Here is a 16,289-nt window from a genome sequence, read left to right as displayed (position 1 = left end):
ATTAGAGTTTCAGAACAGGTTTACAGTAGTTCATTTTGAAAACACTGGTACACTGGAAAGAATAAACCTCAAAGTCTGAAGAAGAAAGGCAATGCATCTGTGTTTGGAGCAGGGTAGAGAAAACACCTAACCACAGCACTACCATTCAACACTTCCATTGCAAAATCTCTCTTGATAGACACTGGAAGTAATGGAGGCAAACATTACAAAGCTCTAAATACTAGCTCAACAACTGTTTGAAAACGACTGTACTTTCAAGGGAATTCTGAGTTACCATAGCAGCCACCTACTCTCAAAAGGGGGAAAATGGAAGACTCAGAACTTAGAAAAAAGAAGCTTTTGTTAACAAGACAATATGCACAGATGCTAGGTGATAACAATGTGGCTGCACTTCAATGGAATGAGATAGGGGAATTATTAGATAAAGCATTTAGAAACCACGTTTCTAAATTGGTTGATGGTGAAATCACACAAGTCTAAAAGTATTTACTTCACCATCTTTGAGAGCAAGGACCCTTGGGCCAGCTCTTGGGTGTTTTTTTTTCCTTTAGGCTGGTTTTGTTTGGTGCCCAGCTGGCTGAAATAACCAGGGACGATTCCGTAACAGTCTCTCCCTCACTCCAAAATTTCTGTTAACCAAAAAGAAAGCACATATTGTACTAAAGATTATACGCTAATGAAAAAGTGAGTAATATATGGAGGTCTTTATGTCCATGCTCTCAATAACTGTTGTGGCATGGCTCATAGAAAGACTAGGCTACTGTTATAAATCTTCTACTCCAGTGAACAGTGATGAGAAAATTGTCATTTAGGGCCAACCATCCTGATAAACATCATGGCAGTGTAAGGACATGACCCCAAATATTGGAACATTGAATTTTTTTTCCTTTGGAGTTATGTAATAAACAGTATTTTTCGCTTCAGTCATGCTTAGGACTGAAGGGAAAAAAAAAAAACCACCAAAATAAAGAACCTGACAATATTGTAACAAGGAGCTACTACAGCAAGTCCTGAGAGTAGTTAATAGTGCTTTAGTTAAATGATAGCAGTGTCAAGCACCATGCAGGAGTAGAATAATGACACAGGATATATTCATTTCTATAGTTACTGAAAGAGCAAATATTAATGAAACGGATCTCAGCAGCTTTAATTTTTTATATTGCTAACTGTATATTGACCACAGACAAGCTCTGCATAAAGTATTCTTGCTCATGTCAAAAGCCACTTATATTAGGTATTAAACCTTACTGATGTCTGCTCTTTGTTTTAAAAATGTAATAATACTATTTTACTTTCTGCTTTGCAGTAGCTGAATAGTTGGTTTGCTAGTTACTCTGACTCTTGGTAACAGTAGAAATCCAACTTTACAGATGGATGAGAAATATAGGAGCAATTAGAATGAAAAATTCTGAGTGTTTTCTAAAATAGCTTGCATCAAATTTAGAGTGTTTCATCCTTAGATATCTCCCCAAATAAAGACATTACTAGTAGAAGACTTACACTTGCCTCAAGTCAGAATAAAATGTTATTGTGCATGTCTTATTTGCAAACACTTGCCTGTGCTAACTGATGATCAACATCTCTTAAACAGACATTGCTCACAAGGACCTGGTAAATGTTACCATCAGTGCTGCAGATTTTAGGCAGCTGGTTCTAAAACCCTGTGTAGAAGCACTGGGTTGACACACTGAGACTGAGATCTTTGCTATGTTGTCAAGGATCAGCTTCCAGATCAGTCAGGAATTAAAAGTTGGCTCAACTGGTATGTGCTCAAGAGCAATACACACTCACACGCAGGTATATCTGTGCATACATACACACACACACACCCATGGGCAGGCCACTGCTCAAATACTGAGGGAACACAAGGGCTGACTCCTGCAATGACCACAAAGCTCCACACACCTGCCTAGTTTCCCACTGGCCCTGTGAAGGCAGCCCTGGGCTCATCCAAAGGGCTGCAGAGGGCTGTGATACCAGCACAGGTCAGCTAAGACACTCCCATAGGCATGTGCTGGGGGGAACTTGTCCCCAGCAAAGGAACAAGATGCTCTTGCTCCTGCTTAAGACTAGAATGATACGAACTCCAAACTAAGCCAGAGTTACTTGAGTGAGACTAAACAGTGACTCTTCCTCTCCCCAGCCTATACAACGGCTCTGATCCAGGCAGCCAACATCAGGTTTCACCCCAGTGCTGCTCATCACTCCCTGTACAAGAGAGTAAAGAGGGGAAAAAGGGTGGACTGTCTTGTAGCCCACTTCACTGCATAATAAGAGCCAAACTGACTTTGCATGAGGTACCTATAAATACCAATAATGGTACCAAAAGAGAGTCAGGGATATTGAGAAACATGCAGAGATCAGACATACATATAGCTCACCCTTCTGTTTCACCTCACCAAAGAACATGGCCGTGCATGACTCTACTGATCTGCACTGGGTTCAAGCACAGAGGGGTACCACTACCAGTCAGAGGAAACCCCTTCCCTTACTCCTTAGCACCCAGCAAATGATTGTCCCACATACCTTGGAAATGGGGGAAAAGTAAACCAAGGAACTGGGTATCCTAAATCCATAGATTATAACCTTTATGGACAACAAGTCCTCTCTTAGCATTGTCTTGATTTTCAAGGCTCAGAAACCACTACACCTTGTCAGAATTAATCCTAATGAATCTTTCTCACAGTAACTCACAGAAGGTTTGCATGCAGAAAATCAACCAATTTTGGGCCTTATCTTCTGCCCATCCCTCCCTCCTCCCCCTCACAGTGCCAGCCATTTGCTCTCAAAAATATAGCGATATTAAAGAATATAATATACTTACAGCCAGATACATAGCTGCATATATGCTTAGTGCTGCTTCTTTGGATGGGAAAGTCTTTCTAGCTTTCATGATAAGGTCTGGATTTCCAGTACAGGCATGTACACTACTGATGAATTGGGTGTACTGTTTACATCCAAGTGCTGTATAGTTGGGTTTACAAAGTGCAAGAAAATGGGGGGCAAGATTCCCTGTTACTACTTGTCCAGCATTTACAAAGATGTCCGTAGCAAACAGTCCAAATGCATAAATTCCTAAAGAGGGAAACAAAGAGTTAAATCTCCTGAAAATTCATAGTATTCATCACAGCAATAGAGCAGCTTCTTCCATTCAAGAACATGAAAAATCCTCCCACGTACTGCACCCTAAAGACCATGGAGATGGTATTTTCCTACAAAACTGCAGCAGCAACACTGCAATGTACCCACACACCTGATGGCTCTCCCATCTTTCACAGGAACACTCACCCCTTGTGCAAGCAGCATGCTTTCCTACGCCCCATAGCCATGCATATCCCCTGTTTGGGGTAGCTGGCTTTACTGGTACCTAATTTTTGCCCATGTTCACTAAACAGAAGTGACAGAGGGAAATTCTCCACCCAATAAATTTGCTTGAAAACCAAGGCCAGATCCTGGTGGAGAAGTAACTTGTGAAGCCATAACACACACTGGAAAAACTTTTTTTTCCCTTGCAGCTGTAAAGAATCTAAGGTACTGAATAATTCAATATTGCCATGCACCAGTTGTCTTCATTGGCCTGCTACTGGGTAAATCTCTATGCATGGCATATTAATCACAGTATCAACACAGTGAGCTAAAGATTTATATATTTGAGGAACTACTTATGCTAAAGAGTTTTTTTAATCAGACATATCAGCAAAGCATTAAGTACATGTACTCATTCATTAGAATGTAAATGCATGTATCTGATTACTTAAAGGAAAACAGATTTCTGCTATTCTGAGGTCCCTCTCTATCCTTTTGTAAATAGAAAATGAGCTCTGGAAGAACATGCAAACACAGCAGCCTGACCAGCAGGCAAAGCCATGCTTGTTCCAATTCCACCTGAGCTATAGATTCCCCCCTGTATTTCTGTGGGCAAATCACCTTTCCTTCCCATACTCCAATTCACTGGGAATATAGGGTGAGCTCTGGAAAATCCCAGTTTCATGGGGCACTATGAGAACTTTAAAGGATCAACATCCCAGCAGACATAATTCCACAGAAACATACAGTTATAAAGGTCAGGATTTTTCTTAGCAAAGCTAGAGGACCAAGGGTGATTTCTGGGATCCTGGCTGGTCAGCAATGTCACATTAATGCTATTTCCTCCCAAGATGCTAGACTCTGGTGAGCAGCACATTGTGCCTGGCCATGTCCCTTCACAGAAGGACCTTTCAGCCAGTCCTGAGGGTGTGAGCACAACACAGCTGGACACATCGCTCTGGAGGAGCATAATGGGCAGTAATGCTTCATCTGCTGCAACAGCAGAGCTGCTGTCCACTCTTGCCACCCCTACCAATTTTTTTTTGGCTTCTATGAGGAAAGAAGGGACCACTTAGTGGGAAGAAAACTCAGGCACTGATTACACAGAGAGGAAGTGGAGTGGGAGGAGCTCCTCATCATCAGTCTGCACCTCCTCCAGACCTATACAAGAAAGTCTCCTTACAGGAAGCAATCGCACTCTGGGAAGGCAGGCACAGTTGTTACACAAACACTGCAAATACAGACACAGCTGCACATGCCCTCCCTCCCCCTGAGACTGGGGCACACAGCAGGATTAGCTGCCCCAGGGCTTCATCCCTCCAGCTGTTTCCTTCAGATGCAGTCATGAGAGAGAAGCCAACAGCAGAACTGAGCCCTGCTATGGCATCCCTACATGTATTAAAGAGCAGCACCTGAAAATGTCCAATATAAATTTTGAATGGTGGGACTTCTCCCTCCAAACATATTTAGAATGAACTAAATAGAAAAGATGACATCTCATAGCTACTAAATGGGGGAGTTTCAGCTAAAACCAACGTAGCATGGATTTTGCACAGTTTGCTGCTAGAGACTGAGATATAATACAATATCCAGGCTAAGAAAGCAGCTAAATTGGCTTGGCTTCAAACACACATTTATATCCCAATGCCCTCAACTTTGGGGGGTGTGTGTGTTTGCTATCAGCTATAGATACGGCACAAGGATATCACCTTTCTCTACTTCACCCCACTTCAGGCCTGCTGCTTGTTTTTCCCCCCTAGTGGTCCCAGTTCTTTCTACTTTTACTGCTGTTTTTGCAACTGTTTTTTAATCCAAACTTCCAAAAATCTTCATTTGCTACTAAAAGGAAAACTGCACCTGAGTCAAGACTGCACATGAAATCTTATATGGTTATCTGAATATTCTCCCCAGGTCAAAATTAAGACATAACTGATCACTCTCACCATTCAGAAAATGAAAGCAGTAATTTTGCTCATACCAAGGAATCGGATGGTCCTGCGCACCAGTGGATTTATGTAACAACAGTCTCCAGTTAATATTGTTTTTTCTTGGTTTTCAAAATCCTTTGTAGCTAACTGTAGACAAAAGACTGCAGTTTCTCCAACGATAATCTTAGGGGAGGAGAAAAAAGGGGAGAGAAATGGTGCATCAGATTACAGCAAGTAAAATACACTAATATTACAGAGACAGACATCTCATCTGAAAGAAACAAGACACCAAACCAGTACAAAAGACAGCACAAGTGAATCAAGTTCTGTACATTAATCTACTTATGAGGGAAATATGCCTTATGGCTTGCTTCACTTTATTTGCCTTAAAAGAGAATAAATTATTACAACCAGGATTTGTAGTCAACATAACATAACCTAGTTTTCAGGATGAGGGGAAAGATAAAGATCTATTAGTTCAAGAACAAGAGATCACATAATGCACAAGATCTGGACCACAGTAAAGGCCTAATCCTGCAAGATGCTGAACCTTTCATTCCCCACATGCATTCACTGACACCCAGCACTTCACAAGGTTGAGCTTTAAATTTTGGACTATGATAGAGAGAAAGGGGAAAAAAAAATCATAACAGAACTCCTGTTCACATCAGAGGTTTGGTTTGCCAGGAAGTACTTAACAAGGTTCAAATTCACATTTTACTAGCTAAATTTATCAAGTCTGGCTTTAGCTCTGTTCCTCATGCTTGAACAGAGCATCACCACTGATATTTTAACATTAAGAATGGCCTGTTTCATATACATTCCACCAAAATAAATTTCTCACGTCTATATATCATTCACATTCTAGTTGGCAAAAAAAAAAAATCACCAAATGAGAAAAAAATGTATTTTGAATGTAAAATATCATCTCTAGGTTATGTATTTACCTGTACAAAAAAGCATGACCTTTGATTTATTCACTTTAATTATGGATTGAGACTTGACAGCCGAAGCCAAGACTTTAAGCAGATATACGATATGAAGCTTTATGGCAGGGATAATTTAAAAGCAGAGCAGAAGGGTCAAATAATGACCACTGGATTCTAACCCTGATTCACTGTGGGACTCACAGGCAAGGCCCTTCCACTCCTCTACATGAAAAACTTAAAGCTTACTGGCAGGTACCTCACACTTTGATCAACTACAATGAAGACTACCAAAGTGAAAATTTTAATACTTCACAAATACAAGCAATAATGCCATCAGTCTGATTAACTGCTGACATTTTTCTAAACCTTTGCCTTAACAGGAAAATATAAATATTTTCATATATCACAATAGGTCTGAACACGTCTACAAAATAAATAAAATAATCTGAGGGCACTGGCTGACGTGCCATTTTGTTGTCAACAGGAAGGATGCAATTAATGACATTACTTAGCTGTTTGTAGATTATGCAGAAACCCTTGGGCCAAACTGTGGAGGAAAGTGCTACTTATAAATAATGTGGAACAAGTAACAAAAGTAAGTCTGAAGGCAGGTATGTAAAAAGCAATATTTAATTTGTCACCAAAACAGTCATTATCCATTACTTTAGACTGGCTTCAGATCCTAGTGTAATTTTAGATAAAACAGAAATTTCAATACCTGAACTAACAAATATCCTCTCTCTGTTGTGATGCAAGCAAATTTCCAGCCCAGTGAAGTAGAATTTCTTCAACTATAATTAGTAAATGACCAGTATGCATAAAAAATAATTCAACCTTGAATTCAAGATCATCCAAATTATGAGGAGAACTCAAGCCAGTGATCCCTAAAGCTCTCATGAAAAAAACATACCAAAAATATCAGTTTTAATGTGATTCATAAAGGTGAGAACAGAAACACTAATACTTTTACTGTGAGTCACAGTATGCTTTTCTTTCCTCTCAAGGACTAGGCAACCTGAATAGAGCCAGATTCTGCCTTTAATGCTTTCTGCAAACTCAATAGATTGCAGTAAAATTTTCGCAGATTTTGAAACTCCAGGAAAGAGCAGAATTCAGCACAAAGTAAGCATCTGTGAGATACAGTGCTCAACCTTTTGCAAGAGCACTCCAAGGGCCAGCAAGCTCAACTCTGCAGCTCTGAGCAGAGACTAAATCTGCTGATCTAAGAATAAAGGTTGTCTTCTTGCCTGGGAGGGAAGCTGGCGTTTACTAAAGAGAGAACTGCCTGTTCAGTTATAGGAAAGGAGATTCTCACTTCCAGCAATGTCTTCATTGGCTGCATCTAGATCTTTGCTGCTGCCAAGAGATTTTCCCTGTTACATTTCCTGTCTTTGATGGTGACCTGTATGAAGAAACCCCTCTGTTCCAAGAACAGCAGCATTCAAGTTCTTAGCTGAACAAGAATACTCCAAAGGTGGGCACATAGGTGCAAGGGTCAGAAGGATGTGGAGTTTGGCTGAAGACAAAACTCCTGCTACAGAAGGCCCAGTGCTCTGCTGTCAGTAGCACTAAGAGTCATTGAGCACACAAGGCATTCATCTCTATGCTTCCGTGGATTCTGTCTATGCTTCGAGAGAACCCTTCTAGAATTTGGCAATAAATACAGCTTCTTTATTTTTCTGTACTGGCAGCTCAGCTAAAGCTGTTCTCTTTCCTCCATCCTTCAGCACAAGCACTGCTCATCTCAATAATCAGCCTATTGATGTTTCAGAAATGGAAGAAAAATCCTTTTCAATCTCAATAAATCCCAGGAGAAATTCTTCCCAGTGCAATTCCTTCCTCTTCTTCTCTCAAGCATCACTGGCAATAATCAGCTCTACAGGGCAGAGGAAAAGGAGAGCAATATCCCCCCTGCACTTTACAGCAATTTGCATGCCTGGTATATTCCTGGAAAGAGCAATTTTTGTATTCCTGCTGGCACAGGAACCACCATTACCCCTTCTACTGCATATGCCAGTTGTAACCAGCCAACAAGTGACATTTTATTCAACAGAATTATTTGTGTACTTCTTCTCTAAGTCGTAGGGCAAAAAGTTTTTGGAATATTCCAAAGCTGGCAGTGAAAGATTGCAATGGAGAATCTGAATGTTCTGACAACATAAACATCTGGACAAAATTACACAAGTTCAGCTACAGAAATATGATTGAAATGAAAAAGAGAGGACATTAGAAGCATATTTTACCTTGTTCTACCAGGGTCATACTACTTCAGTTCACTGTACAAATTTCCCAAAGGTATGTATTTAAATTCTTAGCTCACAGATATTTTAACAGATTTTAAAAGCAGGGGAGGCCATCCTTCCCTAAGGCTATCCTTCCATTTTGATATACAGCTACAGTCCATAAATTATAAGGAAAAGAACAATTTTCATCTGAAGTCTAACAGTACCAAGTGCAGGCTCTCCAGTATTCTCAAGGACATATGCATAAACATCTTGCAGAGTCCTTAGATAAAAACAGTGTACATAATGTTGCAACACGGAGCGATAAGGATGATCATTTACTCTTATGGAAGCATTTAATAATATTAACCCAGCAAAAATTAAATTACAGAAATTCTTGAAACTATCTCCATGGCAATCATATCCTATCTGTGATGTGACAATCCATTTGACAGCCAGGAACAGAATCTGAGAGGGATGTGATCTAAAATTAATATTTCTTCCTGTTTCACCTCTTTAACTCCATATTAATATATTAGCTGATTGATTTTCATGGCATGTCTATACTACTAATACATTTTTTGCATTTATTGCCAACCATCTAATACCTGTCCCTTTCCTTGTCTTCTTCTCAGCATTCTTACAGCATTTTGCACATATTCCTTACACTGATTCCCTCCACCCAAGTCCAGGTTTTCTCTGTATTAGTCATTTTTCTGAATCCAGGCAAGCTGTGCCTAGTTTTAGCACCGCATGTCAATTTAAAAATCTAATTTGTCCTTCCATCCAGTATATTCTTAACTTGGTTCTAAATTCTGCGTTCTTTTCAACTCAAAATGTCAAGCCTGACTCATTCCAAATATTAGAGCTAGAGCAGCTCTGACATTGTTGATTTTCCAGTAAACTGACTCCATAAACAAACCTCCCCTAGTGTCTCCTATGCTTTACAACAGCTAGCACCTGTATTAATAAATGACCATAAATCTGTACTTCTTAAAATAATAATGAGGTTTACTTTGTGACCTACATTTTCATATATTTCACATAACTCCCTATAAAGTCCCAGGACTTAAGTGACACTTAAATATTCACTTGCATTACAAGATATCTGAAGGTACATGAATATGTTTAAATGAGATAAATCTTGAAATGTAAGGTTGATAATCTCTAGTTGGGATTAAATTTCTGTATATACAGTCACAGACCTTTCCAGCACCTACTTTAGGCTGCACAAATCTTCAAGAAATATTTCACACAAGCTAGGGAATGTCACAGAATATATGATTCCCTCTCTGCCAATTCTCAGGGTTATGCTGTAACTACAGCAACCACTTAGATAGATGAGTAACACTGAAAAGTGGTTACTGCATTAAAAAGACCACTAAATATTCATCCATGTGCTCAACTCATCAAGTTAAGAACATTTTACAATACTGTGCATTGTAGTTTCTCTTCTGACTTTGTTTCATTCATTGTGTTTCTCTCATTTAGACGTGACTTGAACAGTAACCAAGGCTTCTGTGAGACCATCTTCAAGAAACAACCCTGGTGGAATGAGCATCTCAGGCAGTCCATAGCTCTGCTTTTCTCTCTAGAATCAATTTCCTTATTCTTCCTTACCAGGCAAGATAGAAATGGAGCTAAAATTCTTGGGAATGATTTACATACCTCTAGGAAAATTGTTATCAATTAAATTGCATGGCCTCCCTATTCATTTAATGTATGAGTTCCCACTTAGTGTGGTGCAGACCTCTTCTAAAAATATGGCTTCTATATGCTTTATTATTCCTGCTCTTTGCCTTGTCTTTTTAACTTTTGAGACCATGGGCTATTCCTGGCCTATTTTCTCTTTAAAAATGCCATCCATGTACCAATGAGCACAGTGGCCTCAGTTTGGGAAATCCAGCAGCAGAAACCTTGGCCTTTAGTGATGTTCAAAGTAAAGCTCTGCCCTCTGCTTGAAGCTAAAATTGTTGAGTGAGGTGACAGCCCTGGCAGGAAAAGCAGCAACAGTATTTCCAGCAGTAGCAATTTCAAGCTCATTATGCAGAGCTTCCCCTTGAGGCCATTTTCTTTGTGTTTTTCTTGTTCTCATTGCTTCTTGCTTGCTTAAACTGACAGCAAATGCCCTGGTCAATTTTCAGAGAAGTACATTTTCTACAGTAACAAATGACCAGTAGTTCTGCAGAAAATGAAAAAATAAATCCTAGATAAATCTGTGTGGTATTGATTAAATAGAAAATATCCTCTCTTGCATTTAACATGAGGATATAGGACCCTACTGCATAGCAGCTTCTGAAGCTCAACAGAAAAGATGTAAAAAAGAAAGCTACTTTTCTAAAAAAAGATTTTGAAAAAACTCAGCCTTTTTGAACCTGTAAATTTTGTTTTAAATATGTACTCCCTATATTTTTTTGAGAAAAATACTAAAATTCAATATATTTGGTCATGTCCACTTACAAAAGAAAAAAATAACAGTAAAAGATTACATATCTAATAGTGCACTATTATCTGCATTACTTAGTTCTCCATAGTGTGGAGTAAGGCTATATGGTACTAAACAGTAATGTTACTTTTGATAGGAACAAATACTTTTTATTTCCCTTTTTAATACATTGTAGACATACTCAGCATGTAACAATGGTAAAGGCTGCTCTCTACACAAAGACTTTACTCATATTTGAAAGCAAGAGGCACATGGTAGCCAAGCATTTATAAGCAGGAAGCCAGAAATGAACCACATGAGAACATAATCACAGAGACATGGACAACTTCACCATTCACTGAATTATCTTCATTCATTACCACACGAGAGGGAAAAAAAGAAATATTTTGAAGTACAGAGTCTCTTAAGAGCTTCCTTTTCTCCTTAACTGAGCAACTGATCATGTGTGCCAATGGCATCTCCTCTGGAGCCCATCTGTGGTGTCTGATGGGCAAAGCCCCTGCAGAGCAGCACCAGGGCTGAAATCACACAATGCCACAGCCAAGGCTGGTCGCATAAAAGGTCATTTAGAGAAAGAGTTACCAGGCCCTGTTGTTCCCAGAGTAACTAAGAGAAAGCCATGTGCCATCACCACAGGGCAACTGGTGGCACATGAGAGCAGGGCCTTGCATGGCACTCGATGCTCCGGGATTGAGCACTGAGCACACAGCCCGGGCAGTGTGCCCGCCCTGCCGGGCTGCCCTGCACACCGAGCTCTGCATCCAGCCCTCTCCACCTGCTGTGTTTGCCATTGCAGCTCCTGCCCGCCCTGCCGGGCTGCCCTGCACACCGAGCTCTGCATCCAGCCCTCTCCACCTGCTGTGTTTGCCATTGCAGCTCCTGCCCGCCCTGCCGGGCTGCCCTGCACACCGAGCTCTGCATCCAGCCCTCTCCACCTGCTGTGTTTGCCATTGCAGCTCCTGCCCGCCCTGCCGGGCTGCCCTGCACACCGAGCTCTGCATCCAGCCCTCTCCACCTGCTGTGTTTGCCATTGCAGCTCCTGCCCGCCCTGCCGGGCTGCCCTGCACACCGAGCTCTGCATCCAGCCCTCTCCACCTGCTGTGTTTGCCATTGCAGCTCCTGCCCGCCCTGCCAGGCTGCCCTGCACACCGAGCTCTGTGTTCAGCCCTCTCCACCTGCTGTGTTTGCCATTGCAGCTCCTGCTCATGGCTGCTGAATCTTCCGTACCACTGTGAGATGAAGAACATGCAGCTGCTCCACGCTGCAGCTCTCCAGGCGATTAGAAATGGCCAGGATGTGAGGAACACGCCCAGGAATGCCAATGTGGCATCTGGGGGCCAAGTAAGCGTCTGGCACCTGGCTCTAAAACTATCCAAATGCTGGCAGCTTTACAATACTGACATGAGTATTCTTGCTGAACACATTGCAATAGGTAGTAGACAAGAGACATTCATGAGAACTCTTACCCATGCATCAAGCTTTTCTAATTTTAAAAAGTAACATCAAAAAACCAGAGAAAAAATGTTAATCTAGAGAAAATCTCTACATCTATAAAAACCCCTAGTAAATGGTGAGGGGAAGAGAGAAAAATTAATTCAAAACTGCCTTCTAAAGGCATAAATTCACATCTTAAACTGTGAAGTTACTTTAGGCTCTAATACTCCAGATATGGTTACCATAGGAAATTCTTAGAGTTGTTAAATTTTTCTCATTTTCTTTTTACAAAAACCAAGGATGCCATTACGTAAGTTTCTGAACGCCACACTTCACAAACACACCTCCTTAGGAAAATGAGTTGTAATATGACCAGGTATCATTCAGATTTCAACTGATTTTAGTCTCCTGATTGCTGATGGATACATGAAAAAGGTTGTTGTTAAATATAATTGTTTCATTAAGTAGCTTGAAAAATAACTCTACAAAAAAAAATTTCATTTTTCTCAAGGACTTAACTTCAACATTTAAAATACTGTGGCATCTGTGAAGGAAAAATGAAATGTTCAAAGCTCTATAATTTATCTTCTCTATTAGAAGATGAACTTTATATATGCTCATCTTCGCACTCAGCTGTATCAAGGAAGTCTTCCACTGGACTCTGAGTGACACATGTGGAGAACACTGTAGCTCTTTACGATCTGACCTTGGTAAACCCCTTTGTTTCTTCACTGGCCAAGAAAACTGTACATTGTTCTGTCTGCTGAGGCACACTGGTTTTCTAGCCCTTCTGTGCATATTGAAAACGTGATTCCTTGATAAACACAATACCAATGCATCTGACACCCATACCAGTGATCATTTCCAACAGCAATGTTACTCTGAATTTTAAGCCTTAGGTGATCTATGCAACTGCGCTTTTCTACCCAGGATGAACATTCAATTGCAAAATTCAGCATAAACGGCCTTTCATCCCTGTTTGAATAAAATCTGATTACATAAAAGGCATCTCTTAAAGATTCCAGTCACAAAGTAGTGGTTTTACACTCAGTATATGACTGTAGCCAACTGTTCTCAGAGGTTCAGAAGAAAGAGAATATTGGTATTTCTTGTTTTTCCCACTGTCTTACTTCTAGCTCACTTCTACTCAAGGCCAGCGATGTTTTGCAGATATATTATGCCAGAGATCAGTTCAAGGAAAGCCACTTTCACTGAATTGCCATTGCCATCAAACAATGGAAAATGGAGGACCAAACACTGGAACATTCTAAGTACCCTGTGTTTCAATAGAGCTATGAGAAAAACATACTGTACATAAGATTAATACCCATAAGATTCCACAAAAATTGTTTTCTGGATTTTTGCGGCAAAATATGTATGTCTATAAAACATACACACAACTAGTTTATTACTTATCTTTATAATTATAAACTAATATTTGATTCATAATGATAAATTTAAGTAGACATCTCAATAAAATAATTCTAAGCTTTTTATTAAAAATTACCTTCAAAATAAAATAGCTCTCTTTGTAATCACATAAGTAGCTCCACTCCTATTAATAATGGCCTCTATATAAGCACCTCTTCCTTTACAATTACCTTAGGCTACAGTATAATTGCCAACAAATGAAATACATTAAGGTGGGGAACCCTTTTTTAGTTGAAATCTAAGGTAGTAAGCACAATAACTTCAACAGGAGCTGGATTAGCTATGGAAACCATGGCACTCTAGGTTAAGAGCAACACCTCATCCAAAGTCTGGAAATAGATCTTAGATATGAATACTGTCCCAAGAGAATAATAAAACTAAGAAGACAATCCAATTTTACAGAGAAGCAGTACCAAATATTTGAGGAAGAGGTTTAACAGGTCAGATAAATCAGAAAGATAAGTCAAAAAATACAATGCCCACTCCTGAACACATTAACTTATAAGTCATTCTTCTAATATACTTTATGTCTTTACATTGTAAGCATTACTGCAAAGAATCCAGGTGTCATTAAAAAAAAATTTTAAATACTTTAAAAGCCCATGCATAGAAGTACTTGGTCTAAAACTAAAACTTATTCTGAGCTGTCTCACATTAGGGTTACTTGTGCATAATATGTGCATTCAGCATAAAACCAGCAGTAAAATAGCAGTAACAAACCTTGACAATATTAATCCACATTTCTAGTGCCCCTGAGAGCCAGGAAACAAGTGACCAAATAGAAGCTTTCAAGTAGAGAAAAGTAGAGACAGCACCTTGCACTGAACCTTGAGTAACACAGTCAAAGAGAATACAGAAGTTAACTTTTCAAGCTTCACTGACCAGGCAAACTCATGATGTTATTCCCAGAACAGTCACTAGAGATGCTGATCAGGGAGAAAGGACCCAAAAGAGGTCACAAGTGCCTCTTCTAGCCTCACCTCAACCAACTAGCAAGCCCATACACAAAACAATTGGTGACCATTCCCCCTGCATCTCCTCCCTCAGAATTGAAAGCTGCAATTTCACAGTGTGCAATTATTTCTCCTTAAGAATGCCATTATAATAAATTAAGATACTGAAGTGATGTTTATAAGAAACAGAATCTTAATGATGTCATACAAGTGGGGGTAGAGGCCTGTTTATAAGCACCAGAAGCCTTAATAATTACTTACCCCTGCTCAACAATGCAATGGGAATGAATTAGCCAGCAAGCTTTTTCACAAAACATTGCACAGCAACAATATATCCAAGTTTTCTTTATCTGATAAAAACACAAGTAGAAGGACCTTTTCAATAGTGATTCTGTAAATTCTGTAGATCAAATATGGTGGATTTTCTTTATGGTGGGTTTCTCTGTGGTGGGTTTTCTGCAAATATGATTTGCACCAATTTTGTCACTCTTTCAACTCTGCTGCACAATGTCTATTTTACTGCTCCTGCCACAAATCCAGATGGCTGCAGATGTGCAGCTGGCAACACTATGTTGCCTGACCCTGTTTAGAAGTTTACACAATGCAGTGCTTGAATTAAGAGGAAGTCCCAAGTGCCCTCATTGGCACAGCAGCCAATGAGCTGAAACAGGAGTAGCAAGAGTGGGAAATTTCAGCAAAAATTTCCTAGTACAGGAAATGCCTACAAGACAGAGGGGAGATTGTATACTTTGCTGTGAAGACAGCAGAGCATAAAAACAGCTCTTTAAGGCATGCAATGCTATTCTCAAAACTAATTGCAAAGTCTATTGCCTGAAGTAAACCCAGCTACTCCTCTTCAATATGTGACTGTATCTCTTTCCTCTCATGAAATAGTGCATAATGGTTTACCCTAACAAGGATCATCTCCTTTGCACAGATCTGTAAAATAATACTAAATATGCTGCTGGCTTTATCAAGTATCTTGAAAAAAGCTCAAGTGGTGAGAGAAGTGTTTTAAGGATGAATGAGTCTATTTTAAATTTTTAGATCTTGTGAAGCTCTGATACTGACAGTCTTCAAGGCTGACTTTATAATAGCTGGTTTTTGGTCTTTTCTGTGAAGAGAATAAAGGACATTATATAAAATACATACTGTTATGTAAATGTACAAACACATGCTTTTTTAGCCAGTCTTGGATGCAATCATTATTGGAGCAATTTAAATTACTACAAAGAGAAGTTCAAAGTATGCTGAAAGGCGTTTGCACACGTTCAGTGATAACAATTTAAGTATTCTGGTGTAAACTAATAAATTCTTTGAGGCATTATATTTTTGCCATTGGTATTCAAGGTTAAAAGTACCTGTGAACTAAACTATGGATAGAAGTCAACCATGTAAACATGACATTTTCTGGCAACATATTGTGCATACACACTTGCATAGGTAAACATACTTAGTTTTTTAAAGAAATAGTCTCTGCTCTATGATTTCCATCTACTCCTAATCACACAATAATCACAATTCAGAAACAAAAGAAATACTGAGTAAAGCTGCAGTACTGACTACTAAAATGAATGTGGTTCCAGAAAAAGATTCTATCAGCACCAAACTCATTCACACACAGCGCTCCACCTCAGGAA

General features: G+C 39.6%; 1 protein-coding gene across 2 annotated transcripts in view; it reads right to left on the bottom strand.

Moving 5' to 3' along the window:
- Positions 1-16,289, bottom strand: part of PLPPR5 (phospholipid phosphatase related 5) — a 45,067-nt gene that overhangs the window by 18,350 nt on the left and 10,428 nt on the right. For both annotated transcript variants that reach the window (XM_054285951.1, XM_054285952.1), the window contains exons 2-3: positions 5,285-5,417; positions 2,825-3,075 (exon numbers count right to left, since the gene is read on the bottom strand). In XM_054285951.1, coding sequence (XP_054141926.1) covers positions 2,825-3,075; positions 5,285-5,417 — 384 coding nt within the window. The remainder of the gene's footprint in view (positions 1-2,824; positions 3,076-5,284; positions 5,418-16,289) is intronic.

The sequence above is a fragment of the Melozone crissalis genome, unplaced genomic scaffold (assembly GCF_028551555.1).
Source record: "Melozone crissalis strain CALT ecotype California unplaced genomic scaffold, PUWL_Pcris_2 ptg000045l_1, whole genome shotgun sequence".
In the NCBI taxonomy this organism is placed as follows: domain Eukaryota; kingdom Metazoa; phylum Chordata; class Aves; order Passeriformes; family Passerellidae; genus Melozone; species Melozone crissalis.
The sequence above is the reverse complement of the archived record's forward strand: the minus strand, read 5'-3'. Positions and strand labels throughout refer to the sequence as shown.